Here is a 21379-nt window from a genome sequence, read left to right as displayed (position 1 = left end):
TGTTCCATTAAGCGATTCTTGGAAAAACTGAATTTGCATTTGACGTGAAGATACTGCAATCATACATGTTTACCCACATGTGCACATGCATGGATTGGTTGCCCTAAGGCACCCTGGCCTCAGGACCAGGTGTCACTTCTGACTCCGCTGCTGCTTAGTGGTGCCGCCCCTGTGTCCCTTCACTCTGGCTCTTGTTCCCACATCTGTACCAGGTGGACATAACTAACTGCCCCTGAGATCCCTCTGTTGCAAATTCCGTGTTCTGCTTTTGTGTTGCTTGAAAACTTGGATGGAGGGAGAAAGTTGCGTGAACAAATTGGATCATGTGGGCACATAGTTCTTTGGTGGTTGAAAACTAAGATGATTGTCTGTAAAAGATGAATAGTAACCAGCCCCCATTTATATGGGTCTTACTGTTTAATTGTCATTAAGTGTTACTCTGGATCTCAGTTCTATGCAACAGGCTCAAGGTTGCATTATGAAATGTACGGTATGGATCATTTGTTTAATGTGACCAAACTAAAAACCAAGAAGCCCATTACTCAGTGTTCATAAAATGAATGTTTTAAATGAACAGATTCATTCTTGTATTTGCATCTTGCTTTGATGTAGAGCTGGAACGGGGTTATAGACAGATACTCTGCTTGGGCATGTGTAAGCGGAGGCTGCCTGTTGAATACTTTTTATAAAGATTAATATTTTGTACTCTGTGGCCATCACCAGAGCATTACTCATCATGGTTCAGCTCGTGCAGCTGAGGATGAGCAGATGTCGAGTTATTGCCGTCTGTAATCAGTGTGGGTCGTACCGGGAGGGGGGCGGAGGGCGGCTGGGGCGCTGCGAGACCGCTGATCCCCACAGGAGAGTCGCATGGAGTCTGGGCCGTCCCGGTCCTGGCCGCCTGGCGGGCTGACTGCTTTCCTCTCTGTCCACGCTAATTCTGGCTTCCTTGGAGGTCATGCTTATGCCTCAACTCAGAGCTGCCGGGCCCCGGGAAGTCCCCAAGTCACACACAACACACGTGACGGGAGGTGTGACAGGAGAGAGCTGTGGCCCCGGATCTGCCCCAGTGATGAGCAGCAGGCCATCCACGTGAGCGCTTGCACGTGCGGTCTGTGACATCTGCTCTCAGCACACGCCACGACTGCGCTGTCCAACAGAAAGAGATCACGGGCCACATGTGTGGAGAAAAATGTCCTCGAGGCCACATGTTTAAAAACGTACAAAACAGTTGGTGCTATTAATTTTAATGACACGTTATACTTTTGTCACATGGTGGCTCTGAAATCCAGTGTGTTTTTTATACTCACAGCACACCTCTATCTGGATGCTAAATTTTTGTCAAAGCTACTTGATCTGTATTTAATAAACATTTACTAAAACCCACCATTTAAAGGTGGATTTACATACCGAAGTTGTTCACAACATTTGTTTCCAATAACTAAATCAGCTGTCATTTTTTACATTTGCATGTAAATGACTGAAAATTAAGTGAAATTAACAATTCCGTTGCTCAATGGCAGGTGCTACGTTTCCGGCGCCCGGGGCCACCGCACTGTGCTGTAGGCTCCGGCACCCGTTTGCTTTGTGTACTTTTCGTCGCAAAGGCTGACTTTGTGTAGTCATATTATTCTATTACTGTTTTTGCAAGTTCCCGTTTATTGGATGCTCACTGTTTGCCAAATGCACACATTAGGTCATTTAATTCTCACAGTAAATCTCAGAGGTAAACAACAGCCTCCCCCTTTTGCAAATAAGAACCAGAGACTGAGGGCGTTTAAGTACCGTGCTCAAGGTCCAAAGCAAAGCAGAGTGGGACGGGCTTCGTGGTTTCCTCCTGTGTGTGGGTAACTGAACCTCGATGAGCTCAGAAGCCTTTCCCCACGTCTCACAGTGACCCACGCTCCTGGACTGCTTCTGGTCAAGCAGTTGTTGCATCCCTTTTCCAAATGGGCATCTGTGGTCAATTTATTTAAAATATATAAAGTTGGTTTTGGATTTGTTTTTGATTGTCAGATTCCCAGGCCATCTGTTTTATGCCTAAAGGGACAGTTGACACAAATTATCATGTAGAAATGACATTCTGTTCCTGGGAAAGGAAGGCAAGGGCATTCAGGACACTGAGTTGGGATGTCACATGACAGGATACCGCTCTCGCTGGCTTTCTAGGGACAGCGTCTCATTCCTGCTTTAGGATAGTTCACATTGCAGGTGTGTATGTGTGTGCGGTGTATGTGTGAGTATAGTATATATTAATGTGTGTGTGTGTGTGTGTGTGTGTACGTAGGTTGTGTGTGGTATGTATGAGTGTGAGAGAGTATGTGTGTGGTGTTGACGTGTGTGGTGTGTGGTGTGTGTGAATGTGTGTCTATATGTTGAGTGTTTTCTGGTGTACCTTCTTCGGAGCCCTAGATTTTTCGTCTGTGACAACATTTGAGAGATGTTACTATTATTTCAAACTTGTGCCCCAGCACCTCTTAGCAAAACAGAGCGTAGATAGAAATGCAGAGACAGAGACCCTGTTGAAGAACTGAGGGTTTCAGAGACTTGCATTGGTTTCGCTTTTCAAGAGAGCAGCCACATGGCGGGGCGCCCGGAGGCAGACCCGCTTCTAGCTGCAGACGCTGTAATTGGACACTGTGCCCCTGTAACTGCTAAGGAAGTCAAAGTGACACTTGCACATTCACATATGTGTGCGCACGCGTGCTGTTGCACACTCCCTTCCGGGCCAGCTTGGCCACCATCCAGTGAGACTGGGTCACCGGAAAGGCGGCAGAGGTCTTGTAGGGATGCAGTTGTCCCTCTGATGTTTTCCAAGGATAGGACAGGCTGCTCTAGACTGCAGGTCCCTCCTCCCCTCTTAACAGAAGTGCTGTGGTTTCCTGATGAACAATGACCGTGGACGAAGTAAACATGCAACAACCACCTGACTAGGAGGAGAGAGAGCGAGTCTTCACAGGGAGTGCGTGTGCGCGTACACATACATGTGTGTACACGCACACACACGCATGCACACACGTACTACCTTCATCTGGTCTTGCATTATGTGCAGGGGCTACTCCTCTTCATAAGAATAAGACGTCTGCTCTCATGGAGATTGCATCCCAGTGCAGAGAAACATAATAGAACCGATGGTAGTTCACAGTGGTCCAGGAGTTGGGCAACTGAGGCCTGTTTGTACCCAGGTCCGTCGGTGGGCTGTGCTGGGTCATACAGATCACAGCCGTCTTGTGTGGCCTCCAGCTTTGGTCCTTTCAGCCACTATGAAGGATTCCGGGCACTGCTTTTCTTCTTTTGGGGTCCTGCGGTGTTTTTTGAAGGGTGCTGCTGTCCCTGTGATCCCCTGTCCTTGGAGGCCAGCATGAGATGCCTGGTGTGGTTTGTGCAACCTTTACAGAAAGTCTGGGGGCCTGGTGCCCTCTCTGGTCATCAGGTCCTATGGTTTGTGTGGTCAGGGCCGGAGCTGTGCCTTCGGGCTGCGAGGTGGCGGTCCTCCACACTGGAACGCGGGGCTGCTTTTACAGTCCTCCTGCACGTGTGGTCTCATCTCATCCTCTCAGCGAACTTCGCTTCCCCCATTTGCCCACTCTTTCTGGACCAGCCACCGGTGGGGTGGGTTGGAAAACGCACAAGTTGTGGACACAGGTCTACCTGAAGGATTATAACACATGGTCTCTGTGTTCTCAAGGGGCTAAGAGACTGAAATGTCTTTAAATGTGACAAAATGGCAGCAAAGTTTTCATATGTTTCTCCAAAAGAGAGCATGGATAACAAAGCCCTGGGCTTGGGGCAGGCACGTTGGGCATTCCCCCAAGGTAGCCAGAGATGGTTGACAGCCGGAGATGAACAGGGCAGCCGACACTTCCTTCACCCTGGAGTAATTCTGACAAATGAGACCAACACACTCAATTACCCCTGAGAACAGGGAACACCACAACTACCTGTCCTGTCTGGCGTGGCAGATAAATGGGGCCGAAAGGGATGGATTTCGGCCAGGCCATCTGGGTACCAGAACCTGAAGGGCTGTTTGTGCCATCTTGGAGTCTAGAACTGTGCTCCCCTAGTTTCCTAGGGCTGTTCGTGGGCACACCCTCCTCCCCCCGGGGCCTCTCCCTCTGTGGGTTCCTCCTAAGCTGGCTTGGAACAGCCATGCCAAGCTGCCGCAGCCATTTGTTTCCTTCAGTCATGCTGTCGAGGTCATCGTTAACCTGCTCAGATGTTTGTGGCTCTAGCTCCTCGCTCTGAGATGTCTTGAGAATTTGGCTTATTCTCCTGAATGGTGAGTGGTTGTGTAGGGCTGACCAAAAGTCATCTGACTGGGGCAGCCGACGGTTTATCCCTGTGGAGGGTGCTTGTACCAGGCAGTGTGTTTCAGGCTGAAGGCAAGGGGACCCCCTGAAGACGTCCACCACGAGGAGGGACCCAGGCAGGGCTGGACTCAAGTAGGTCCGCCGAGGGACCTGCTTGCCCGCTGGGCTCTAAGAGGTGGCCCCTACAGTGGGCGCTGTGTTGTGTTTAAGGTCCAGCCACAGGTCAGGAGCCACTAAGGGCAGATAGGGTTTGTGAATGTGGAGATTGTGTAGGAAGGACACGGCTTGGGGATGTTTCAGGGATGCATGTCTCTGTGCGTCTGCATTTTGGGCGGATGCATTTTCAGTCTGGATTCTCTGCCACGAAGTCATGTTCTTGAGGTGTTTCCTTGGACTGGCTTCGTCCTTGGGTGCCTCTATGACACCTGTGTGCCCTCCTACACTGACAGCGTGTCTGGCTCTTGGGAGCACATCCATCACGAGTTCTAGAGGCTGTGGCTTTGGGGGGAGGCTGTCCATGGGGCCCGAGTTCATCCAGTGGGATCGCAGGAAGTTGTGGGTGAGACGAGAACGGAATCCTGTGAGCGCCCCCTGACATCCAGGGGTGTAGATTTGGGGGGACCGTCCTGGTCCCCACCGGACAGCGCCTTCTCCGTGTGCCGTGCTCCGGCCCCTGACCTTCTGCACACTGAAGACCTCATGGCCAGCATGCCTGCTCTGCAGCGTCACGCATCACTTCTGCCTTAGCACTGGTTACTGTGCTTAGGAAGTCAGCAAGGGAATTCTTATGTTTATAGGACAGAACGCTTTCTGAATAAATGGAGTTGTTACCAGCCCTTTCCTGAGGAATAAACCAAAGTGGGGTGTGTAGGAGTCTGAGCATGAGCCTCCTCCATGCTGTCCCCCTGGAAGACACTGAGGCAGAAGGGCTTGTGCTGTTCCTGCCTCCTCAGCTCTCCCTGTCTGCACCCCACTCCGAGGGTCTTCTAACGGGGTGTCTGCATACTTACAGGAGCAGTCCTGATGTGGAGTGCTCGGGGGTTTTTTTCCTTCCCCCCCACCCCCCCGCATATTTGAAAAGGAAACATTAATGCAAAACAATGCTTTGACGTCTTATTCACATTGGAACTCCTACAATGTAAGATCTTAAATACACGCTGAGTATATTTAACGTTTCAGGGCTCCGCTGCCTTCTCTCTCGGGCTCGGCGTGTTCGAAGGGCAGTGGCGGGCACTTGCACAGCGCAGAACCGGTGGTAAACATCTGAGCGTTCATGTGGGAGAGCGAGTGATGCTGGAGTCGAGTGGGCCTTCCCAGCTGGGAGAGACAATTAGTAATTGCATTTCATCTGTAAGCTCGTTTTTGTCTCTCCTTATTGTTCTTTAATTTTCTGAACAACGTTTTCTCTGCGCCCATCTAAAAGCCACATGAAGACACCAATGTTCTTTGGCTCCGATCTTACACCCCAGCGTCCCTGCATTTCACAGCCATGCTTCCAGCATGGTGTCTGCTCCTTTTCCTGTTTTGGTTCCTCCTCCGCCCGCCCCAGGAAGCTGCCTGGGGAAGGAGGCTGTGCCTGTAATTGCCATCTGGTGAAGCTGTCCTCGTCCACTCAGGCTTGCTGCCACATTGACCACCTCATTCTCCCTTGTTTTGGGTGACTTCGCCCATCTCTGCTTCATCCCACATCTTTCCTTGGCCCATCTTCATGGCCCGTGCGTCTCCTATGTCCTGAGGTCATTCACAAATTTTCCTTCTCATTCTGCACACGCCCCGTTACTTGGCGTTCGTTACTGCCCAGAGGCTGATGACTGCCCGGTCCGTATTTCTGGGCCAGAAGTCTCCTCCAGCCTTTGGAACCCTCTCTCCATTTGCCTACTCGATGGAGTTACGTAGGTGTCCAGCAGGCAGCTCAGACTCAGCTGTCCAAAACCAAACCCTCATCATGTTTCCCTCCTTTAAACACACTTCTTTTCAGTGTCCTCTCCTTGGAGGCCCGTGAAGCTCCTTGGATGACAGACTCGTCACCAGGATGCTGGGCTTCGTGTCTGGGCCTCCTCTCCCCCGACCCCCATCTGCAGTCAGCCAGCCAGCAGTGTGCGCAGCCTGCCTCCAGTTTCTCTTATTCAAGGTCTCTTCTTTAAGAGTCAGCGGGAGCTCAGACCTTCATTATTTCCTGCCTGAATTATTGCGTAGCTAATCGACCCGATCCGGGCCTCCCTTCCCCACTGCCGTACGTGTGCAGCACCACTGAGGACCTCTAGCCTTTTGATCTGATCACCTCTCTCCTCTGTCATGTTCTAGTGCCCTGCCCCCTTCCACCCCACCCATCATGTTCAGGATGAAATCCAGCCGCCGTCTGCCCTCCTTCTCCCCACCTTTCTGAACAGGCATGTGCTTCTGTGAATATGTCATCTCCGATCTCACAGACTGTGTGTCTAGTGGTCCCTTTGCGGGATTGTTTTCTCCGTTGCCCGCTGCCCCACATGGCAAATTCCTGTACTTCATGCCAACAGGTGAAGATATTGCTTCCTGAACTTTCACCTCCAAGGTCAATACTTGCTCCCCACTGCTCCCCCCCTCACATACTCGTGCATTAGCTCAGGGGTCTGCGAGGCCAGAGAGAGGCTGGTGACGAGCCAGCCTCTGTGTCACATCATAAGAGTGAGTCTACTGTCCTGAGCATGTAACCTGTGTCAGACCCCCTACCATGTAGGGGTACATGGTGCCTTGTAGCTGTGAGTAGCTAGTGCCGTCGTGCCCATGTTAGAGATGAGGAAACTGAGGCTCAGAGAGGTGACATGAGCTGCCTGAGATGACCCTGCTAGGAAGCCAGTGGAATTTGATGTCAGACAGTGTCCCTCCAGAGCCTGAGCTCTCAGCTCTCTGCAGGTTGTCCCTTTGCAAGTGTAGACCCAGCAGAACATTGTCCCCGAGTGAGTAAAGACCCAGGGAGGTGTCTGTAGGTTGTGACTGGCGGAGCTCAGAAACCTTTAGGGGGTGGTGGTACATGAGCAGAAGGAAACCATGCGTGGGTCCTTCGAGGAATAATTGAGGATAGCTGCAATTCAGTAATTTTTGTTGTAGGAAGTATTTCCTTTAAAGTTGCAAATCACTGAATTTGTAACTACTCAAAATTAGTTAAAACCCCAGTGTGTGTTTGTGTTTGTATCTATGTGCACACGAGGGCATATGCGTGCATGTGTGTTTATACTCATACGTATGATAGGGGATTGTCATTCCCTTTATCCACAGAGGAGACATTCTGAGACCCCCAGGGGATGTCCCAACTGTGGATCGTACCGAACCCTATATGTACTATGTTTTTTCAGACACCTGCACACCCGTGATAAAGTTTAACTTATACATTAGGCACAGTAAGAGATTAACAACAACAGCTAATACTAAAATAGAACAATTACAACAACATACCGTTACCAGAGTTACGCGAACGTGGTCTCTTTCTCAAGTGTCGTATTGTACTGTATATACAGCGTGGATATGCTGGACGGAGGGTGGCACATGCACAAGCTGGATGGAGCAGCACAGTGCCAGATTTCATCACGCTGCTCAGAAGAGCACGTGATTTAAAACTGATGAAGTGTTTATTTCTGGAATTTTCCATGTAATATTTTTGGACCATAGTTAACTGTAATTGAAACCGCAGAAAGCGAAATCGCGGATAAGGGGGGACTACTGTCTGTTTATGAAGTACTGTATATTTACATGAGATACACACATGTATTCACGGACATGGGAATTTGGTGTGAAAATTATTTACACAGCAATATAAGTGATTTCCGCCCAGTCAAGTAATCCGACCCTCTCCAGATGTCAGTTGGCAGATGGAAATGTAATGTGCTTGAGAACAATGTAGCGCGTGCTAGGAAAACAAGCTTCTAGCAAACACGAGTTGCATCTTGGTGGGTCTCCCGCTAACTAGCAGCCCCGTGTCCCCTGCAGATTGCAGAGAGATCCTGCTTCCCATGATGACAGATCAGCTCAAGTACCATCTGGAGAGACAGGAAGACCTGGAGGCCTGCTGCCAGCTGCTGAGCAATATCCTGGAGGTGCTGTACAGGAAGGATGTGGTGAGTCACGGCCCTGCTTGCTCAGGCCTTCTGGGACCCCCGGGGAGGTGTCCTCACGTAGTTCACGTAAGCCCCAGGCTCGAGGTACAGAGGCACGTTTGAATCATTTAAAAAAAAAATGGCTTTGATTTTAAAGGTTAGCCTCTCTCTTTCTCTCTGCAGAGTTGCACCCTCAAATTATTTTTGTTTCTGTATAAGGTATGCTAATTATATTACAATGATTATTCTTCCACGTTAAATATATATATATTTTTACGTTTATTTGCTGTGACTTCTTAGCTAAATGCCTCCCAAGACTTGTATTTTGATCGCTAAGGTCAGACAAAGGCTTTGATGTTAAAAGTTGGAAATAAACAAGTGGAGGCGAATTACCTACATGCTTTTTTTTCCAATTCTGATTCTTTTAAAGTAATACATGCACATAGTAGTTAGGGGGTATTCTTTTTTTTTTTTATTGTTGTTCTTTTTCTTAAGTCAGTGGTGCTTCTGAGAGTTTTGAGAAGAGCAACTGAACAGCTTTCTGCCATTCTCCCCAGGTTTTTCTTCTCCCCATGGGTAATTTCTTTTGGTGCTTTATTAGTTAGTTTTTGTGTGTGTGTTTTGTTGTATAGTATTTCCTTTTGCATTTCTAAATTGTATGCTTTTTTCATTGACCTTTTTTCTTACTCAAAAGTTAGTGCAAACACATGTGGAAAAGTCTGACCCAATGCTTCGCCATCCTCAGTATAGCCACCGTGTACATTTGTGCCCAGGTGTGCATACACAGGTGACATCATTGGCTTTCCAGGTGTGTCGGGAAAGGTGTACAGGGCCTTGGCCATCTCTACCTGAGCCCTGGACAGATTGGCTTGGATTTTCAAGTTGGTGGGTCTGGTTCTTAGCTTCCTGCCAAATGACGTCTGGACACCTTTCCAGTCAACACACACACACACACACACACACACACACACACACGTCCTGCCACACACACGTCCTGCCCTGGCTCATTCTCTCAGAGCATAATTAGTGCCCTTGAAGAAAGAGAGTGGATTGAATTAGTTTACGGTGATGATGGCTGCACCAGCTCTTTAGGGTACATTGCCTTTGAAAGCCCGTGGAAGCCTGCCCCCTGTGGTCCCATTCCAGGACCCCCCTCCCTGTTTTTGTGGAGAAATGGTTGGGAGTAAAGGGGTCGGTCGAATGGCCAGACCTCATGCCGGCGGTGGTGCCTGCCCAGGCCGTGGCGGAAGTGCCTGTGGAGCGTATTTCAGCATTTTCAGAGTTCATGAAGAACCTCCTCACATGCTGAAAAAGAGCAGGTTTTCACCGATAGAAATTCCAAGACCCGTGCATTTCAGGCAGTCGCCAAGAGGGCGTGTGAACATTATGTTGCATATGCCAGTTGCCCAGGTGAGCGGGATGGACTTGCAGGGCCCTATGTGGTTGTCATCTGCTGTCCCCCCATTTATAAATGGCCACGTGTCTTTAGAAAACTAATCGGCGGGCTAATCAGGGGCCATGAATATGATATTGTTTAAACAGACTTGCTTTTATTGTTAAGGTTTGCTTAAATTACTATGATGATATGACAAATTATTGTTAATGGCGATAATTAATAAAATGGCTTGAGTTTTCTTTGAAGGCTTTCCCCTTTGACAGGGACCATTTTTCATCTCGTTAAGGGTTAGAATTGATTTACTCTTCACGGGGTAAATGAATTCAGTGGCAGCCGCTGGGGCTCGCGGCTAATGACCGTCCTGGACGTTGGTGCTCATTCTCGGTGTGTCCTGCAGGGCCCGACGCAGAGGCACGTCCAGATAATCATGGAGAAGCTGCTACGCACAGTGAACCGAACGGTCATCTCCATGGGCCGGGACTCCGACCTCATTGTAAGTGCTTGGGGCACACGCGTGGGCATGTCACTGTGGCTGAGTGCCTCTTTCCTGGGAATGTCATTTACTTTGTCACCTGGAAATCCATCTGGGCCTTTTTCTTGCCTTTGAAACTAAGCTTATTTTACTACAACCTAGTGAGCGGATGAGGTGCATTTATTCACATTTATTTATAGTCTGGGCTATACAATGTGCTCATTTTCCATGAGTTTAGAAGCAAGTGTCAAAGTTGGAGGTGACCAAGCCAATGTTTCGGAGAGAGAAGCATTTGGTTCTAATTTCCTCATTACTTCTAGCGAAGGATGTGTATTTTTCTCTAAGACCTCATTCTTCTGGAAGTTTCTTTCTACGTACTTCCATTTAAGATACCATTAATACACACAATGTGAGATATAGATACTGTATTACAGAATTGTACACCTGAAAATGTCATAACTGAGACCTTAAAAAGTAACTGAGGTCCTCCAACTTAGCTGTTTTGTTTTCTGCTCTAATGTGCTGTTTCTCTTACACAGATTCCTGAGGCAGGGGATAGTATCTTTTTTTTCAGGATATTTCTAATAATTTAGACAGTCTCACATTTTATATTATGGTGCCTTCTTTCTAGAGTTTATCATTCGCCCCCTCATCCCCCCTTATTCTTACATTGGGTCTCTTAGGCAAAAGATGCACATATAGGTGCCATTTAATTTCTGTCATTTCTCACACATCGTACCATTTAAGTTTGTTTTGATGGCATTTCAAAAAACAGAAAAATAACTTTCGTAATGAAAGAATAGAAAATCCGGTTCGAGTTTCCACTGACCGTCGGGTCTGGCACGTCGGACTTCCTCGTGTGGCCTCCGTTCCCGCTGCATGTCGTTAGAGCAGGCAAGATGACACACATTTCTATCGGAGGACAAAGCAGGAACACAGCACTGGGCCTGTGGTGCTTTCTGTGGCTGAGGTGACGATAAAGGAGGCAGTTTGGGTGAATACAGATGGAGGCACAGTAGTAAGTAATCACTTCCCAGTGTGTTCCCGCCCAGTGAAACAGCCCGTCTGTGTCTCAGAGTTCAGTACGTTGCGTTCAGATTTTCCTTTTGAAGGCATAGCTCATTTAGGTTTGGACGAGAACGTGTGTAAATTAGGAAATAAAGTATTTCTAGTAAATTAGCTTTGTTTGCAGTGGGCTTTTCCATTTTCTGTAAACGTCAACACGTTGGCCTCTTCATGTTCCTCATCATAACTTATTTCCTCATTATAACTTACTTCCATGGGAATAAGTTATTCTATAGTCTTGAAATGCCTTTGTCAAAGTTGGGGGAGACTGAGCCCCCTGGAACGAGACTTGGGGTGACTCTAGGAGCACTCCCGATGTCTGGTGATCCTGTCTTCTTGGGCTTGTGCCACGGGTGTCCTTCGAGCCCTGTAGTTGTGGAAGTGACAGAAGACCAAAGTAGAATGGATGAATGACGTGTGGCTTGAAGTTGAACTAAGTTTAGTGTCATTGTGCTAAGACCCCTGTTGGAAGGGGCTGGATTAGTGAGCTGGGGAGACACAGTGGTGCTCAGGGGGTTACAGTGAGTGAGTGACGGGCTTTCACGATGGGCAGGTGGGGGAGGGGGCTGGTGTGGGGGCAAGTGAACTGAAGGTACCCTGTCCCTGGTTCGGGGCTTGACTCCAGGTGGGTGTGCACTCGGGTCTTAGCCCGCTGGCCCGGAGTCACCTGGGGAGAGGAGGGCAGGGAGCATGCCCATACAGGTTCCGGTGGGTCCTTGACCTTGGAGAGACTGTAAGACGTGCTCACAGCTCAAGCACAGGGTCTAGCGAAGGGCGAATGGAGCGTGGTGTCTTCTCTCAGACCTTGTGGCCCAGGAGGCCCCTGGGAGATTCCTCAGGTCTCAGGCCACTAGTAATAACACTAGTGGCAATAATACTAGCTGCTGTTCATGTAGCATCTGTTCACGTGCTGGGCACTGTGTGACTAATGGAGGATGCACATTTAATTCTCCCCTTCATCAAGCATGTGCAAGTACAGAAAATGCCCTGTGCAGAGACAGGAAATTGTCCGAAATCCCTCACCTAGCGTGGCAGCTGTCATTGGGAGCCCAGCTTCAGTGCCAGAGCTGGCTGCCTTCGTCTCTTGTAGGGCTGAGACTCGTGGTGCTGACCTCAGTGGTATGCCAGGCAGTGTCACAGGGGACTCTGAACCATTCCTAGCCCCCCCCTGTGTCGGGCACGCAGCTGTCCAGGCCAGAAGGCACCTTTCCATCGTCCATCTTTCAGTCATTTCCCTGGGCCAAATGCTATGATCTCCTGGCGGTACAAGAGTCAGACCAAGAGTTGGGTGCCTGTTGCCTGAAGGGCGTGGAGAAACCTGTGTTCTGAGGAACCCTCAGGAGGCCCTGAGAGCAGCCCTTGCACATTCTGAGAAGGTGTGACGAGGACCCACACTCACTCTTATCCTGCTGTGGCCTACCTGGATCCTCCTGAGTAATTGCAGTGGCCCAAGGCCAGCTGCCCACATCCAGGCCTATTTCCCTCCTCCCGGACCTTCTCCAGGAGTCTCCAGAAGCAGGAAGTGGATTTAGGTACTTAGCTGACTCCTCCCACTTCCACCATCTTCAATAAGTATCTATCAAAGGAGTCCAGAAATTCCATTTGTAAAACTAACTAAGCTGTTGTGGAAGGAATCTCAAAAACAAACAAAAAATTCTGAATAAGCTGTATTTGTTTCGTGAGCAATGATGACAGCATGAAGAGTTTTCAGGAAGGGGATTGGCCATGTCAGACTAGTGTTGTTTAGAAGGATCTCTCAGTCACCAAGGAGACATGTGTCCCTTTGTGATGTCCACACAGTGGTACGACCTTGCTCCCGGTGTCCTCAGATGTAGGCTTCTGCGTTGGCTGCTTAATGTCACTGTCGTTGCTGTGTGAATGCAGATTAGAGGAAGACCTGGGGGAATGTCCCTGAACAGGTGAACAGAGGCTTCAGTGGGCCTTCTGGAGTGGAAGAAGCCGAGAAAGTGGTTTATAGGCCTGTTGTTGGTAAACGGTCACATTTCATGATTCAGTCCTCAGTGCTTGGTACTCATTTGTGCATAAATGGAATGGAGGTCGTGTGACTAGGAGCCGGCATAAAAATTCTAAGTAATCACTGAAAATGGACTTAAAAATTAAGGTGATAAGAAAAGTTTTGAATAGATACGCTTCACATAATGATTCATTCCATGCTGTCGTCGGCAATAATACTAGAGAGGTGACCTCTGTTGCCATGGGAATAAGTTATTGGGAGGCGGTTGTGGTCTGATCAGCTCTCTGTCAATTTATGATGAAATTGAGAACCGGGAACTTCAGACGTTATTGGGTGAGCTGTGATGTACGGTATAATCCTTTCCTTTTATCTGTATCTGTGGTATTCTATACAACACTATGCAGTTTGTTGTATATAATTTGTTTTAGTTCATTTTATACGTTTCAACATTATATTTGACATGGGCTATTGGAATACACCTCATGCGTAGGATAAAAATATGCCACGATCCTAAGTATTAATATTATACTTTGAAAAAAAAAGTAGAACTCCATCTGGCAGGTGGAGCTTCGCAGGTCACGTGGATGCCTAAAACAGGCCCTGGCAGAGAAGCCTTGTGGTAACCTTGCCACACAGTTAAATGCTGTTTTGTCTTGATTCCAGTGTCCTCTAATGCTGCAGAATAATTGAGCGAAGTGCTTACTTTTGTATTTTCTGACTTCAGTTTATTTTTCTTTTCCTCTTGGGAAAGCTTTCTTGGCCCTCAGCATTAGGCAGCGTTCTTCGTCTTTGGTAAGTTCTGAGCAGGTGGCCATGGTGGGCTGGGTGCTCTTGTCTTGTGGGCAGGTGGCCTGACCAGCCATTAGGTGGGTGACTGGGCACCCCCTGCCCGTGTCTTTGCTGGAATAACCACCTGTACACAGAGCTGGGTTGTGAGCAGATGAAATGCATACTAATCCATAGGAAGATCCCTTCTGTGATATGAGCTGCTGCTGCTTTCAAATGACCAGCTTTACGTTCTGTCAATGGGTCCTTTACAAATGTAATCGAGTGAGAAGGACTTCTAAAGATTTCTCTATGGCCTGGATACACACCAGAAGACTGGGAATTACCACTTCACGAAAAGAAAATGTGGGCCTCTTCTAAGGAAAGATACCTGTGGAAAATCCACAGAAGCAGGCTTAGGAAAGGGGCACTTTCTGCCTGGATTCTCTTCTTGCTCTCGTGACCACGACACCTCCTGGCTCCTTAGATCCACTGGTGGAATTTACTTTGTTGCCACTGAACTCCAGCTGCTGAGGACACTCACTGCTGGGGACGCTGATGGGGTGGGGCCTGTTTCATTGTGACGACAGCACCATTGGTGGGAAAGACCCTGTCAGTGAAAACCCAGTACTCCCATTGAACCTGGGTGATTGGGAAGGACCGGCCGTGCTTGTCTTCATTTGGAAACAGTGTAAGAGAAACCGTCTTTCAGTATATGGATCCCCTTTACCGAGTCTGGTAACCACGTCTTCACATAGGTGTTATGTCTCCGTGCGTGAACATTCATTTTGCCATGTTTATCCTAATGGGGTTTATGAACGAATGTGCATTTTAAAAAACAGCTGTATTAATCTTCATTTTGCAAAGGAAAATAATACGTTACAAAAGCTTCAAGTGGACAGTGTCTGGATTTTGTTTACAAGGGTCATCAAAAGTGTGTCTAATGATATGTTTGGTAATAAATGTACTTTGAAAACCTGTGGCTTTCAGAAAGTCATCCTGACCTGCGTGCACGTGTCAGCTGTGGTGACATTATAAAAATCATCTTTACGTGGTATTTGTACAGCAATTTTTTCCTGCCTTTCTCGGGTTTCTGTGGCCCTTAGTAGTTTTTCAAGGTAGGTCACGGACTGTGGATTTACTGCAAAGGAAATAAAAACCATGTCTGTGCCTGGGTAGCATGGGCTCTGCATTTCTTGCATATTCATAGCTAACCGCAATCTTAACTTAATTCCTGAGCTGCTGCCTTCACAGGACCTCATCTGCCGGAATGTATGCTGCCCATTGCAGTGTGATTCGTTAACACTAGTTCACAGGATGCAGTGTTATTCCTGAGTCATATAGCTCTTTTCTTCCCATGCCAAATGTGCCAGTGGCAGCATTTTCTAGACAAATTGAGCTATGTCGGTGTGGAAAGCAGCTGCTGTGATCTTCAGGTGACACTCAGCAATGACACTGCCTTACCTAGGAGTCACGTCAAATTTAACTTGCTGATGAAGGTGCTCCTGAAAAATCAGCCCACCCGGGGTGGGGTTGGGAAACGTTCTATGCTGCTCCAGACAGGGAGCGACGGACAAGCTCATGGCCGATCCCTGTTCCCTTTGTGTTCTTGCTCTGTCTCTGAAAGGCACAAGGCAAGCGCTTCACTTTGATGGTGTGGATTTTGTGTAGTGAGGGCTGTGTATCTGCGGTGCCGTGCCTGGGATGGTACCCGAGGAGACCGGCCTTGCAAGGCAGGCTCACTGTTACCGTTTGAGTTTGGGATCCATCTGCCTGATGCTGGTCCATTGACACCACACCTCACATCTCCATGGCGATGGACACCTTGGCAACCTCGTAGGATGCGTGGGAAGCTTCTGCTAACTTCCCAGGCCCTTCCCAAGACAGCACGGGTTTCCCACACCTTGATTCACTCCCCATTAATACTCTGCTGGAACCAGGGGAGGGTGTAAGGTCGAAGCGACAGATGCACAGGTCCTGGGACCCCTCCCCAGAGGCCCATGGCACACCCTCAGTGCCTGATGGGCACCTGCGTGGCACAGAGTCCTTTGTTGTAGCCAGTGACTTATAAGAGAGGACCTCTGCGGCAGCAGCAGTAGTGGCTCCCAGAGTTATAGCATGTGACTTGGAGTGTCCCCCCAGTTGTCCGGGTAGTGCATTGGGTCTTACCCCCATTCTGCACATGAGTTGTCTTCATCCTCTTCTTTTCCCTGTGGAACTTGTGAGCGCAGTGGGAGCCTTTTTTCTCAGCCTACAGTGCCCCCCTTCCAATCCTTGCAAGTAGACTCTGTTCTGCAGAGACCCGGAAAGGGGGTGGGGACTTCCTCTCCTGGGCTTTCAGGCAGACCTCTCCCTCGGGGAAGGGGTCAGTAGTGGGCTGGTCTCCACGAGAGAGGTGGGGAACTCAGCACAACTGGGGTGTTGGTCTTCCTACCAGCGGAGGGAAGACACAAGGAAGGCAGTGGTTGATCACCTGGGGCTGAGATTTGCTTGATGGGTGATGGACAGAGAAGCTGTCTCCACGGGCCATGGCAGGATGTGCCATGAAAACATTGATGTGTTTGGTTGTCTATCTGAGGGTCTTTAAAAATTAGGTATCAGTTAGCCGGTCCTGCTGTGAGCCTGTGGGGTGCCCAGTGCCCTTAAGAATTGTCATCCTCTCCTCCTAGTAGCCAAAGCCCAGACCAGGTGCATGGTCTGCTTAGCTGAGGCCCCGCTGGACTTGACTCCCACCCCTTCCTCGGCCAGGCCAGGCAAGTGGGTGGTACCCATGCCTCAGAGTGGCCTAGTCTCCGGAAACCTCCGTGAAGTTCTTTACAGCCTGAGCATCCTTCTTTCCTTATTATTTTCTGAGATTTATTCTATTTTCCCAAATTACTGAGACCATGAAATAAGCTTAAACGACACACAAAACATCACCTTTGATTTTTTTATTTAAAAACTAATAAAGAACTTAGTGACAAGTATAATAATTTAATCTCTATACGTAATGCCATGAGTACATCTACATATGAGGGAACACTGTACTTTTTACCTTGGTTTTGTGTCAAAGTTTTGACTTAAATCTTTCTAAGAGAAGGATCATCTGTTAGTGACACACTGCAATTAAACTATGAAATGATTTTGGAAATAGTTTTTCCTATTCTGAAGACACTATTATTTTTATATAGTAATTAGTGTATCTTCAGTCTCCTTTTCGACTCTGAAATTTTTTTCTTTTTTTTTCTTTTTTTTTCCTTTTTTTTGGTCTAGACTGCTTTCAAACAGTGACATTATTTTGTTTACTAGGATGTCCTGTTGACAGATTTATAGTACTGATTAAAAAGCTGCTAATACCCTTATTTCAATTCACTGAGATAGTTGGAATTCTTAAAACACAAGGAGAGATAACTTGTTGCAAACATTTTTATAACGTTAGTTAAAAAACAGTATAAAATACATGAAACACAGATTTTAAATTTTCTGTCTACAGGAAACAATTGCACTTCCATCTTGGTACAGAATCGACGTGTTCATCCTTCTTTTGCACAAAAATATTTCTCGGTTCTGTTTACTGATTTTCCAGGATTTGTATCCTCATCTAGTGTTTCCACAAAAGATGTGTATTTTTCTTTGAATTAAAGCATACATCTGCGGTGTAGCTGGAGTAACCCCCAAAGAATGTTCACACGATACGCTCTTTGCATTTATTTCAAGTTCATGTCTGATTGCGGATCACTAGGTCCTTGTCGAATCAAACCACTTAGAACTAAAGTAGATTTGCTGTTGAGTCAGGAGGAAAATGCACAGCAACAAATAGCTCCAGTCTGAAAACTGCAGGTAGAGATCCTTCTATTCAGGGGGCCACTTTATTTTTGGCGTCTAGTCGATGAGGTGTGCACGTCCGCACTAGGTTAGATATGAAACTGTTGGACAGAAACTTGAAGACTAGGTTTTCTTGTATATTCACAAACTATTCAAAATTTAAGTTATGCCATAAAAGGCAAAATAAGATCCCTGCTTCCTAGTGTGAAAAGCACAAATGGATACACAAAGTCATCAATAGACGAGGGGCTTTTGATTTCTATAAAAAGATACTTGCAAAGGAATGAGTGAAAAAATAAAGGAACTAAGATTTATATTGCAATGTGTCATCAAAAGAGAACTCTAAGTATCACTGTTTGTTTAAAAAATACCTAAAAACATTTGATTCACAGCTTTCCCCTAGGTATTTCATTTAGTACCACTTACTAACAGGTTAAATGTAGGTGATATTAAGTTTGTCTGATGGTAGCAGCTAAACTACACACACTGTTTCTCCTTGAGATGGTCGGGTCTCCCAACGTTGTTACAAGGCATACCGAACTGTATAAAACATCTGCCTGCGCTTCTGGTGATCCGCGGTGTCTCAGAGATTGATCCACAGAAACACTTTCCGGTGGCAGAGTATGCCTGTGATTTATGGTGACTCTGTCATCTATTGTGTATCTCTAAGTGTGTTTTCACATTCCTGCCAGCATTTATCATTTGGCCTTTGGGTACCAAAAGATTACAAATGAGATCTAAGAAAGCTTAGTGTCCAATAGCTTGGACCCTGTCCACTTGCACTGATTAAAGGCATGTCCTGACTTTGGGGGACTCCTGGTTGCTGGCCGGAAAAATGAGCAGTAAACATGTCGCGTGTCTGGAAATGTGGAGAATGCTAACTTTGAGGTGTCAGTGTGACACTGAGATGTGGTCACTTGGCTTAGCGCTACAGCACATGAAGGCAAATATACAGATAGTCACATTTTAGAGATTAATCATGGTCTCTGACCACTTGAAAAAATTGTGCTTTCTCCAGAATTTCATGTGCTGAAAATTGCACTCACCCCCTGCTTATTTGAAAAGTGAAACGTAAAAATGAAGTCCTTTGCAAACATAAGGCTTGCTGTTTCTTCTCATTATTAAAAAAATCCCCAAAACATAAAGTCTGGAAAAGAATTATGAGTTTTAGCTGTGTACAGAGTAACAGCCTGCCATTCTGCAGGTCGATAACATAACACTTGCCGATCTGGGTGGGATAGAGTTTTTACTGGTTGTCTTTGACTACATCAGTTTCATTTCAGGTTTTACTTTACATCCCACATCCGCAAACTGCAAAGAACAGCCGGCAAGTTGTGACACTGAATACCTTGCTTCTCCTAATTAGTTGTTAGTACAAAGGCCTTTTTGGTAAGCAGGGTGAGAACTCGGTGACACAGAGTCAGCCACAGTTCCCTCGACCCTATTCATTTTGGAAAAGTATTTCCTCAACTGCAGTGGGTTTTAAAGACGGCCTTTAGAGTCCAAACACTGTGACTTTTTAAAGGAACCAGAGTTTCCATCTTCCATGCTTTTTAGATTCAGTTTTGGATTTTTGCTTGGGAGTTGAGGAGTAAGTCTCCTGAGAGTAAGGCGACGGTGCAACCTGAGTTTCCTCAAAGGGATGGAGATTCCTCAGAACTGGCTGGAGTTTGTCTTCTTGCTGCTTAAAATCTAGCTCCACACTAGAAAGAAAAGAAGGACGGATTTAGTGCTTGGTCTTTCATATATATAAAGATCCCCCTGAATGACAGCAAAATTTGGTGACATTGTACAGGGTGACTGATCATTCGTACTGTGTTTATAGTGAATTTTGTGACTCAGTCTTAAGCAGTGGGCTGAATAATATGTTTTAGCTCTATGTCACTGTGACCTGCATGTGACCCTTGAAGGCGTGGGGCCATGGGAAGCTGCCCTCCTTTGCAGTTGAAAATCTGCGTATAACTTTTGACTCTCCAAAAACTTAACTACTGCTAGTCAACTGTTGACCAGAAACCTTACCGATAACATAAACAGTTGATTACCACGTATTTTCTATGTTGTATGTATTATATACTGTATTCTTACAGTAAAGTAAGCCAGAGAAAAGAAAACATTATTGAGAAAATCATAAGGAAGAGACGATATATTTATGGTATTACTGAAGAAAATCCTTGTAAAGCAGACCCACACAAGTGCAAACCCGTGTTGTTCAGGGTCAAGATCGGTTTATTCTCTTGAAAAACTAACTTATTTGCTTTCATGGGGAACCTCTGAATTGTTAGTGTACACAGTTGGCGTTAAAATCTACACAGCCATGGACCACAAAACGACATTTGGTCAACAACAGACCGCATATACGGGGGTGGTCCATAAGATTACGATGGACTGAATATTCCTATCCCCTAGGGATGTCATCGGCGTCAGAATGTCACAGCACGACACATTCCTCACGTGTCTGTGTGACGCTGGTGTAAACAGACCTACTGCACCGCCAGGCACATAAAAGTGTAAGAGGTACAATTATGTACAGCGCGTGATACCTGATAATAAACAACCCTGTTGCTGGTTTGTGTATTTACTAAGCTGTAATGTTTGACATCACTTGAGAGCGTCCTCTTTCTACTGATAGAAAAAAAAGTTTGCCGTAAAGCAGCGTGCCGCGTCACACCGGCGGTCGCCTCATACAGCTCGTGTTTGTCGCGTCTCCTGTTGCATCATTTTCTCTTGCGCTTGATGGAGTCTCTCGTTGTTCTGTGTAGTAACGTGCTGTGTAGGCCCAGGAGCAGTAGGCTCTGCCGCACAGCCTAGGTGTGCGGTGGCCTCTACCAGCTAGGTTTGTGTACGTGCACTCCATGGTGTTCGCACGACGACGAGACCGCCTGACAACGCACTTCTCAGAACGCGTCCCGTCGTGAAGTAGTGCGTGACTGTAATGTGTTTGTTGAAATGAGAAATGGGACATATGAGTCACCCTTTTGCTTGTCCACAGACTGCACCTATGTGCCTCCTAGACTAAAAGCTAACCAAAAATAGGAGTGTTCAGGGGCCATCTTAGTACATGTATGTCCGATGTATGACAGCTCTATTACTGTGCAGCTTTTGTCAAGATCAAGAAATCCATTTATCTCACCTGAAGCAGTTGTGAAATGAAATGACCTTGGCTTACATTCTCCTTGTAAAATCTGATCCACTGAAAAAACTGATTAGGAGCCAAAGTATCTAACATTAGGGAAAACAGTGTGTTTCTAAGTCAACGCCATTGGGCATCATTCAGTCGTTATCAAAGACAGTTTTTCAGGCAAACACCTAGATAGTGTTGAGTGAAAATAACTCCAAATTGTAATTACATTGCTGAAGCCACAGTGTGCAAACATGTAGCCATGTGGAACGACGTGTGCCAGCAGCGATAATGTTTGTGTTAGAGTGACAGGATTAAAATGACTTTTTAAGTGTATGTTGTTTCTGAGGAAGTTTCTTTAAAGAATGCTGTCACTTGCCTAGAGTCCGCCCTTCTCTTCTTGG

At 46.9% G+C, this 21379-nt stretch overlaps 2 protein-coding genes across 4 annotated transcripts in view; one reads left to right on the top strand and one right to left on the bottom strand.

The window, feature by feature from the left end:
* Nucleotides 1-21379, top strand: part of DOCK1 (dedicator of cytokinesis 1) — a 455780-nt gene that overhangs the window by 160240 nt on the left and 274161 nt on the right. For both annotated transcript variants that reach the window (XM_033130588.1, XM_033130587.1), the window contains exons 26-27: nucleotides 8274-8401; nucleotides 10174-10269. In XM_033130588.1, coding sequence (XP_032986479.1) covers nucleotides 8274-8401; nucleotides 10174-10269 — 224 coding nt within the window. The remainder of the gene's footprint in view (nucleotides 1-8273; nucleotides 8402-10173; nucleotides 10270-21379) is intronic.
* INSYN2A (inhibitory synaptic factor 2A) overlaps nucleotides 17052-21379 on the bottom strand; it is a 57725-nt gene continuing 53397 nt past the window's right edge. For both annotated transcript variants that reach the window (XM_033130589.1, XM_033130590.1), the window contains one exon: nucleotides 17052-19560. In XM_033130589.1, the coding sequence (XP_032986480.1) occupies nucleotides 19377-19560 (184 nt within the window). In that variant the 3' untranslated portion in view covers nucleotides 17052-19376. The remainder of the gene's footprint in view (nucleotides 19561-21379) is intronic.

The sequence above is a fragment of the Rhinolophus ferrumequinum genome, chromosome 16 (assembly GCF_004115265.2).
Source record: "Rhinolophus ferrumequinum isolate MPI-CBG mRhiFer1 chromosome 16, mRhiFer1_v1.p, whole genome shotgun sequence".
Classification (NCBI taxonomy): domain Eukaryota; kingdom Metazoa; phylum Chordata; class Mammalia; order Chiroptera; family Rhinolophidae; genus Rhinolophus; species Rhinolophus ferrumequinum.
This window is presented reverse-complemented; position numbering and strand designations above follow the sequence as displayed.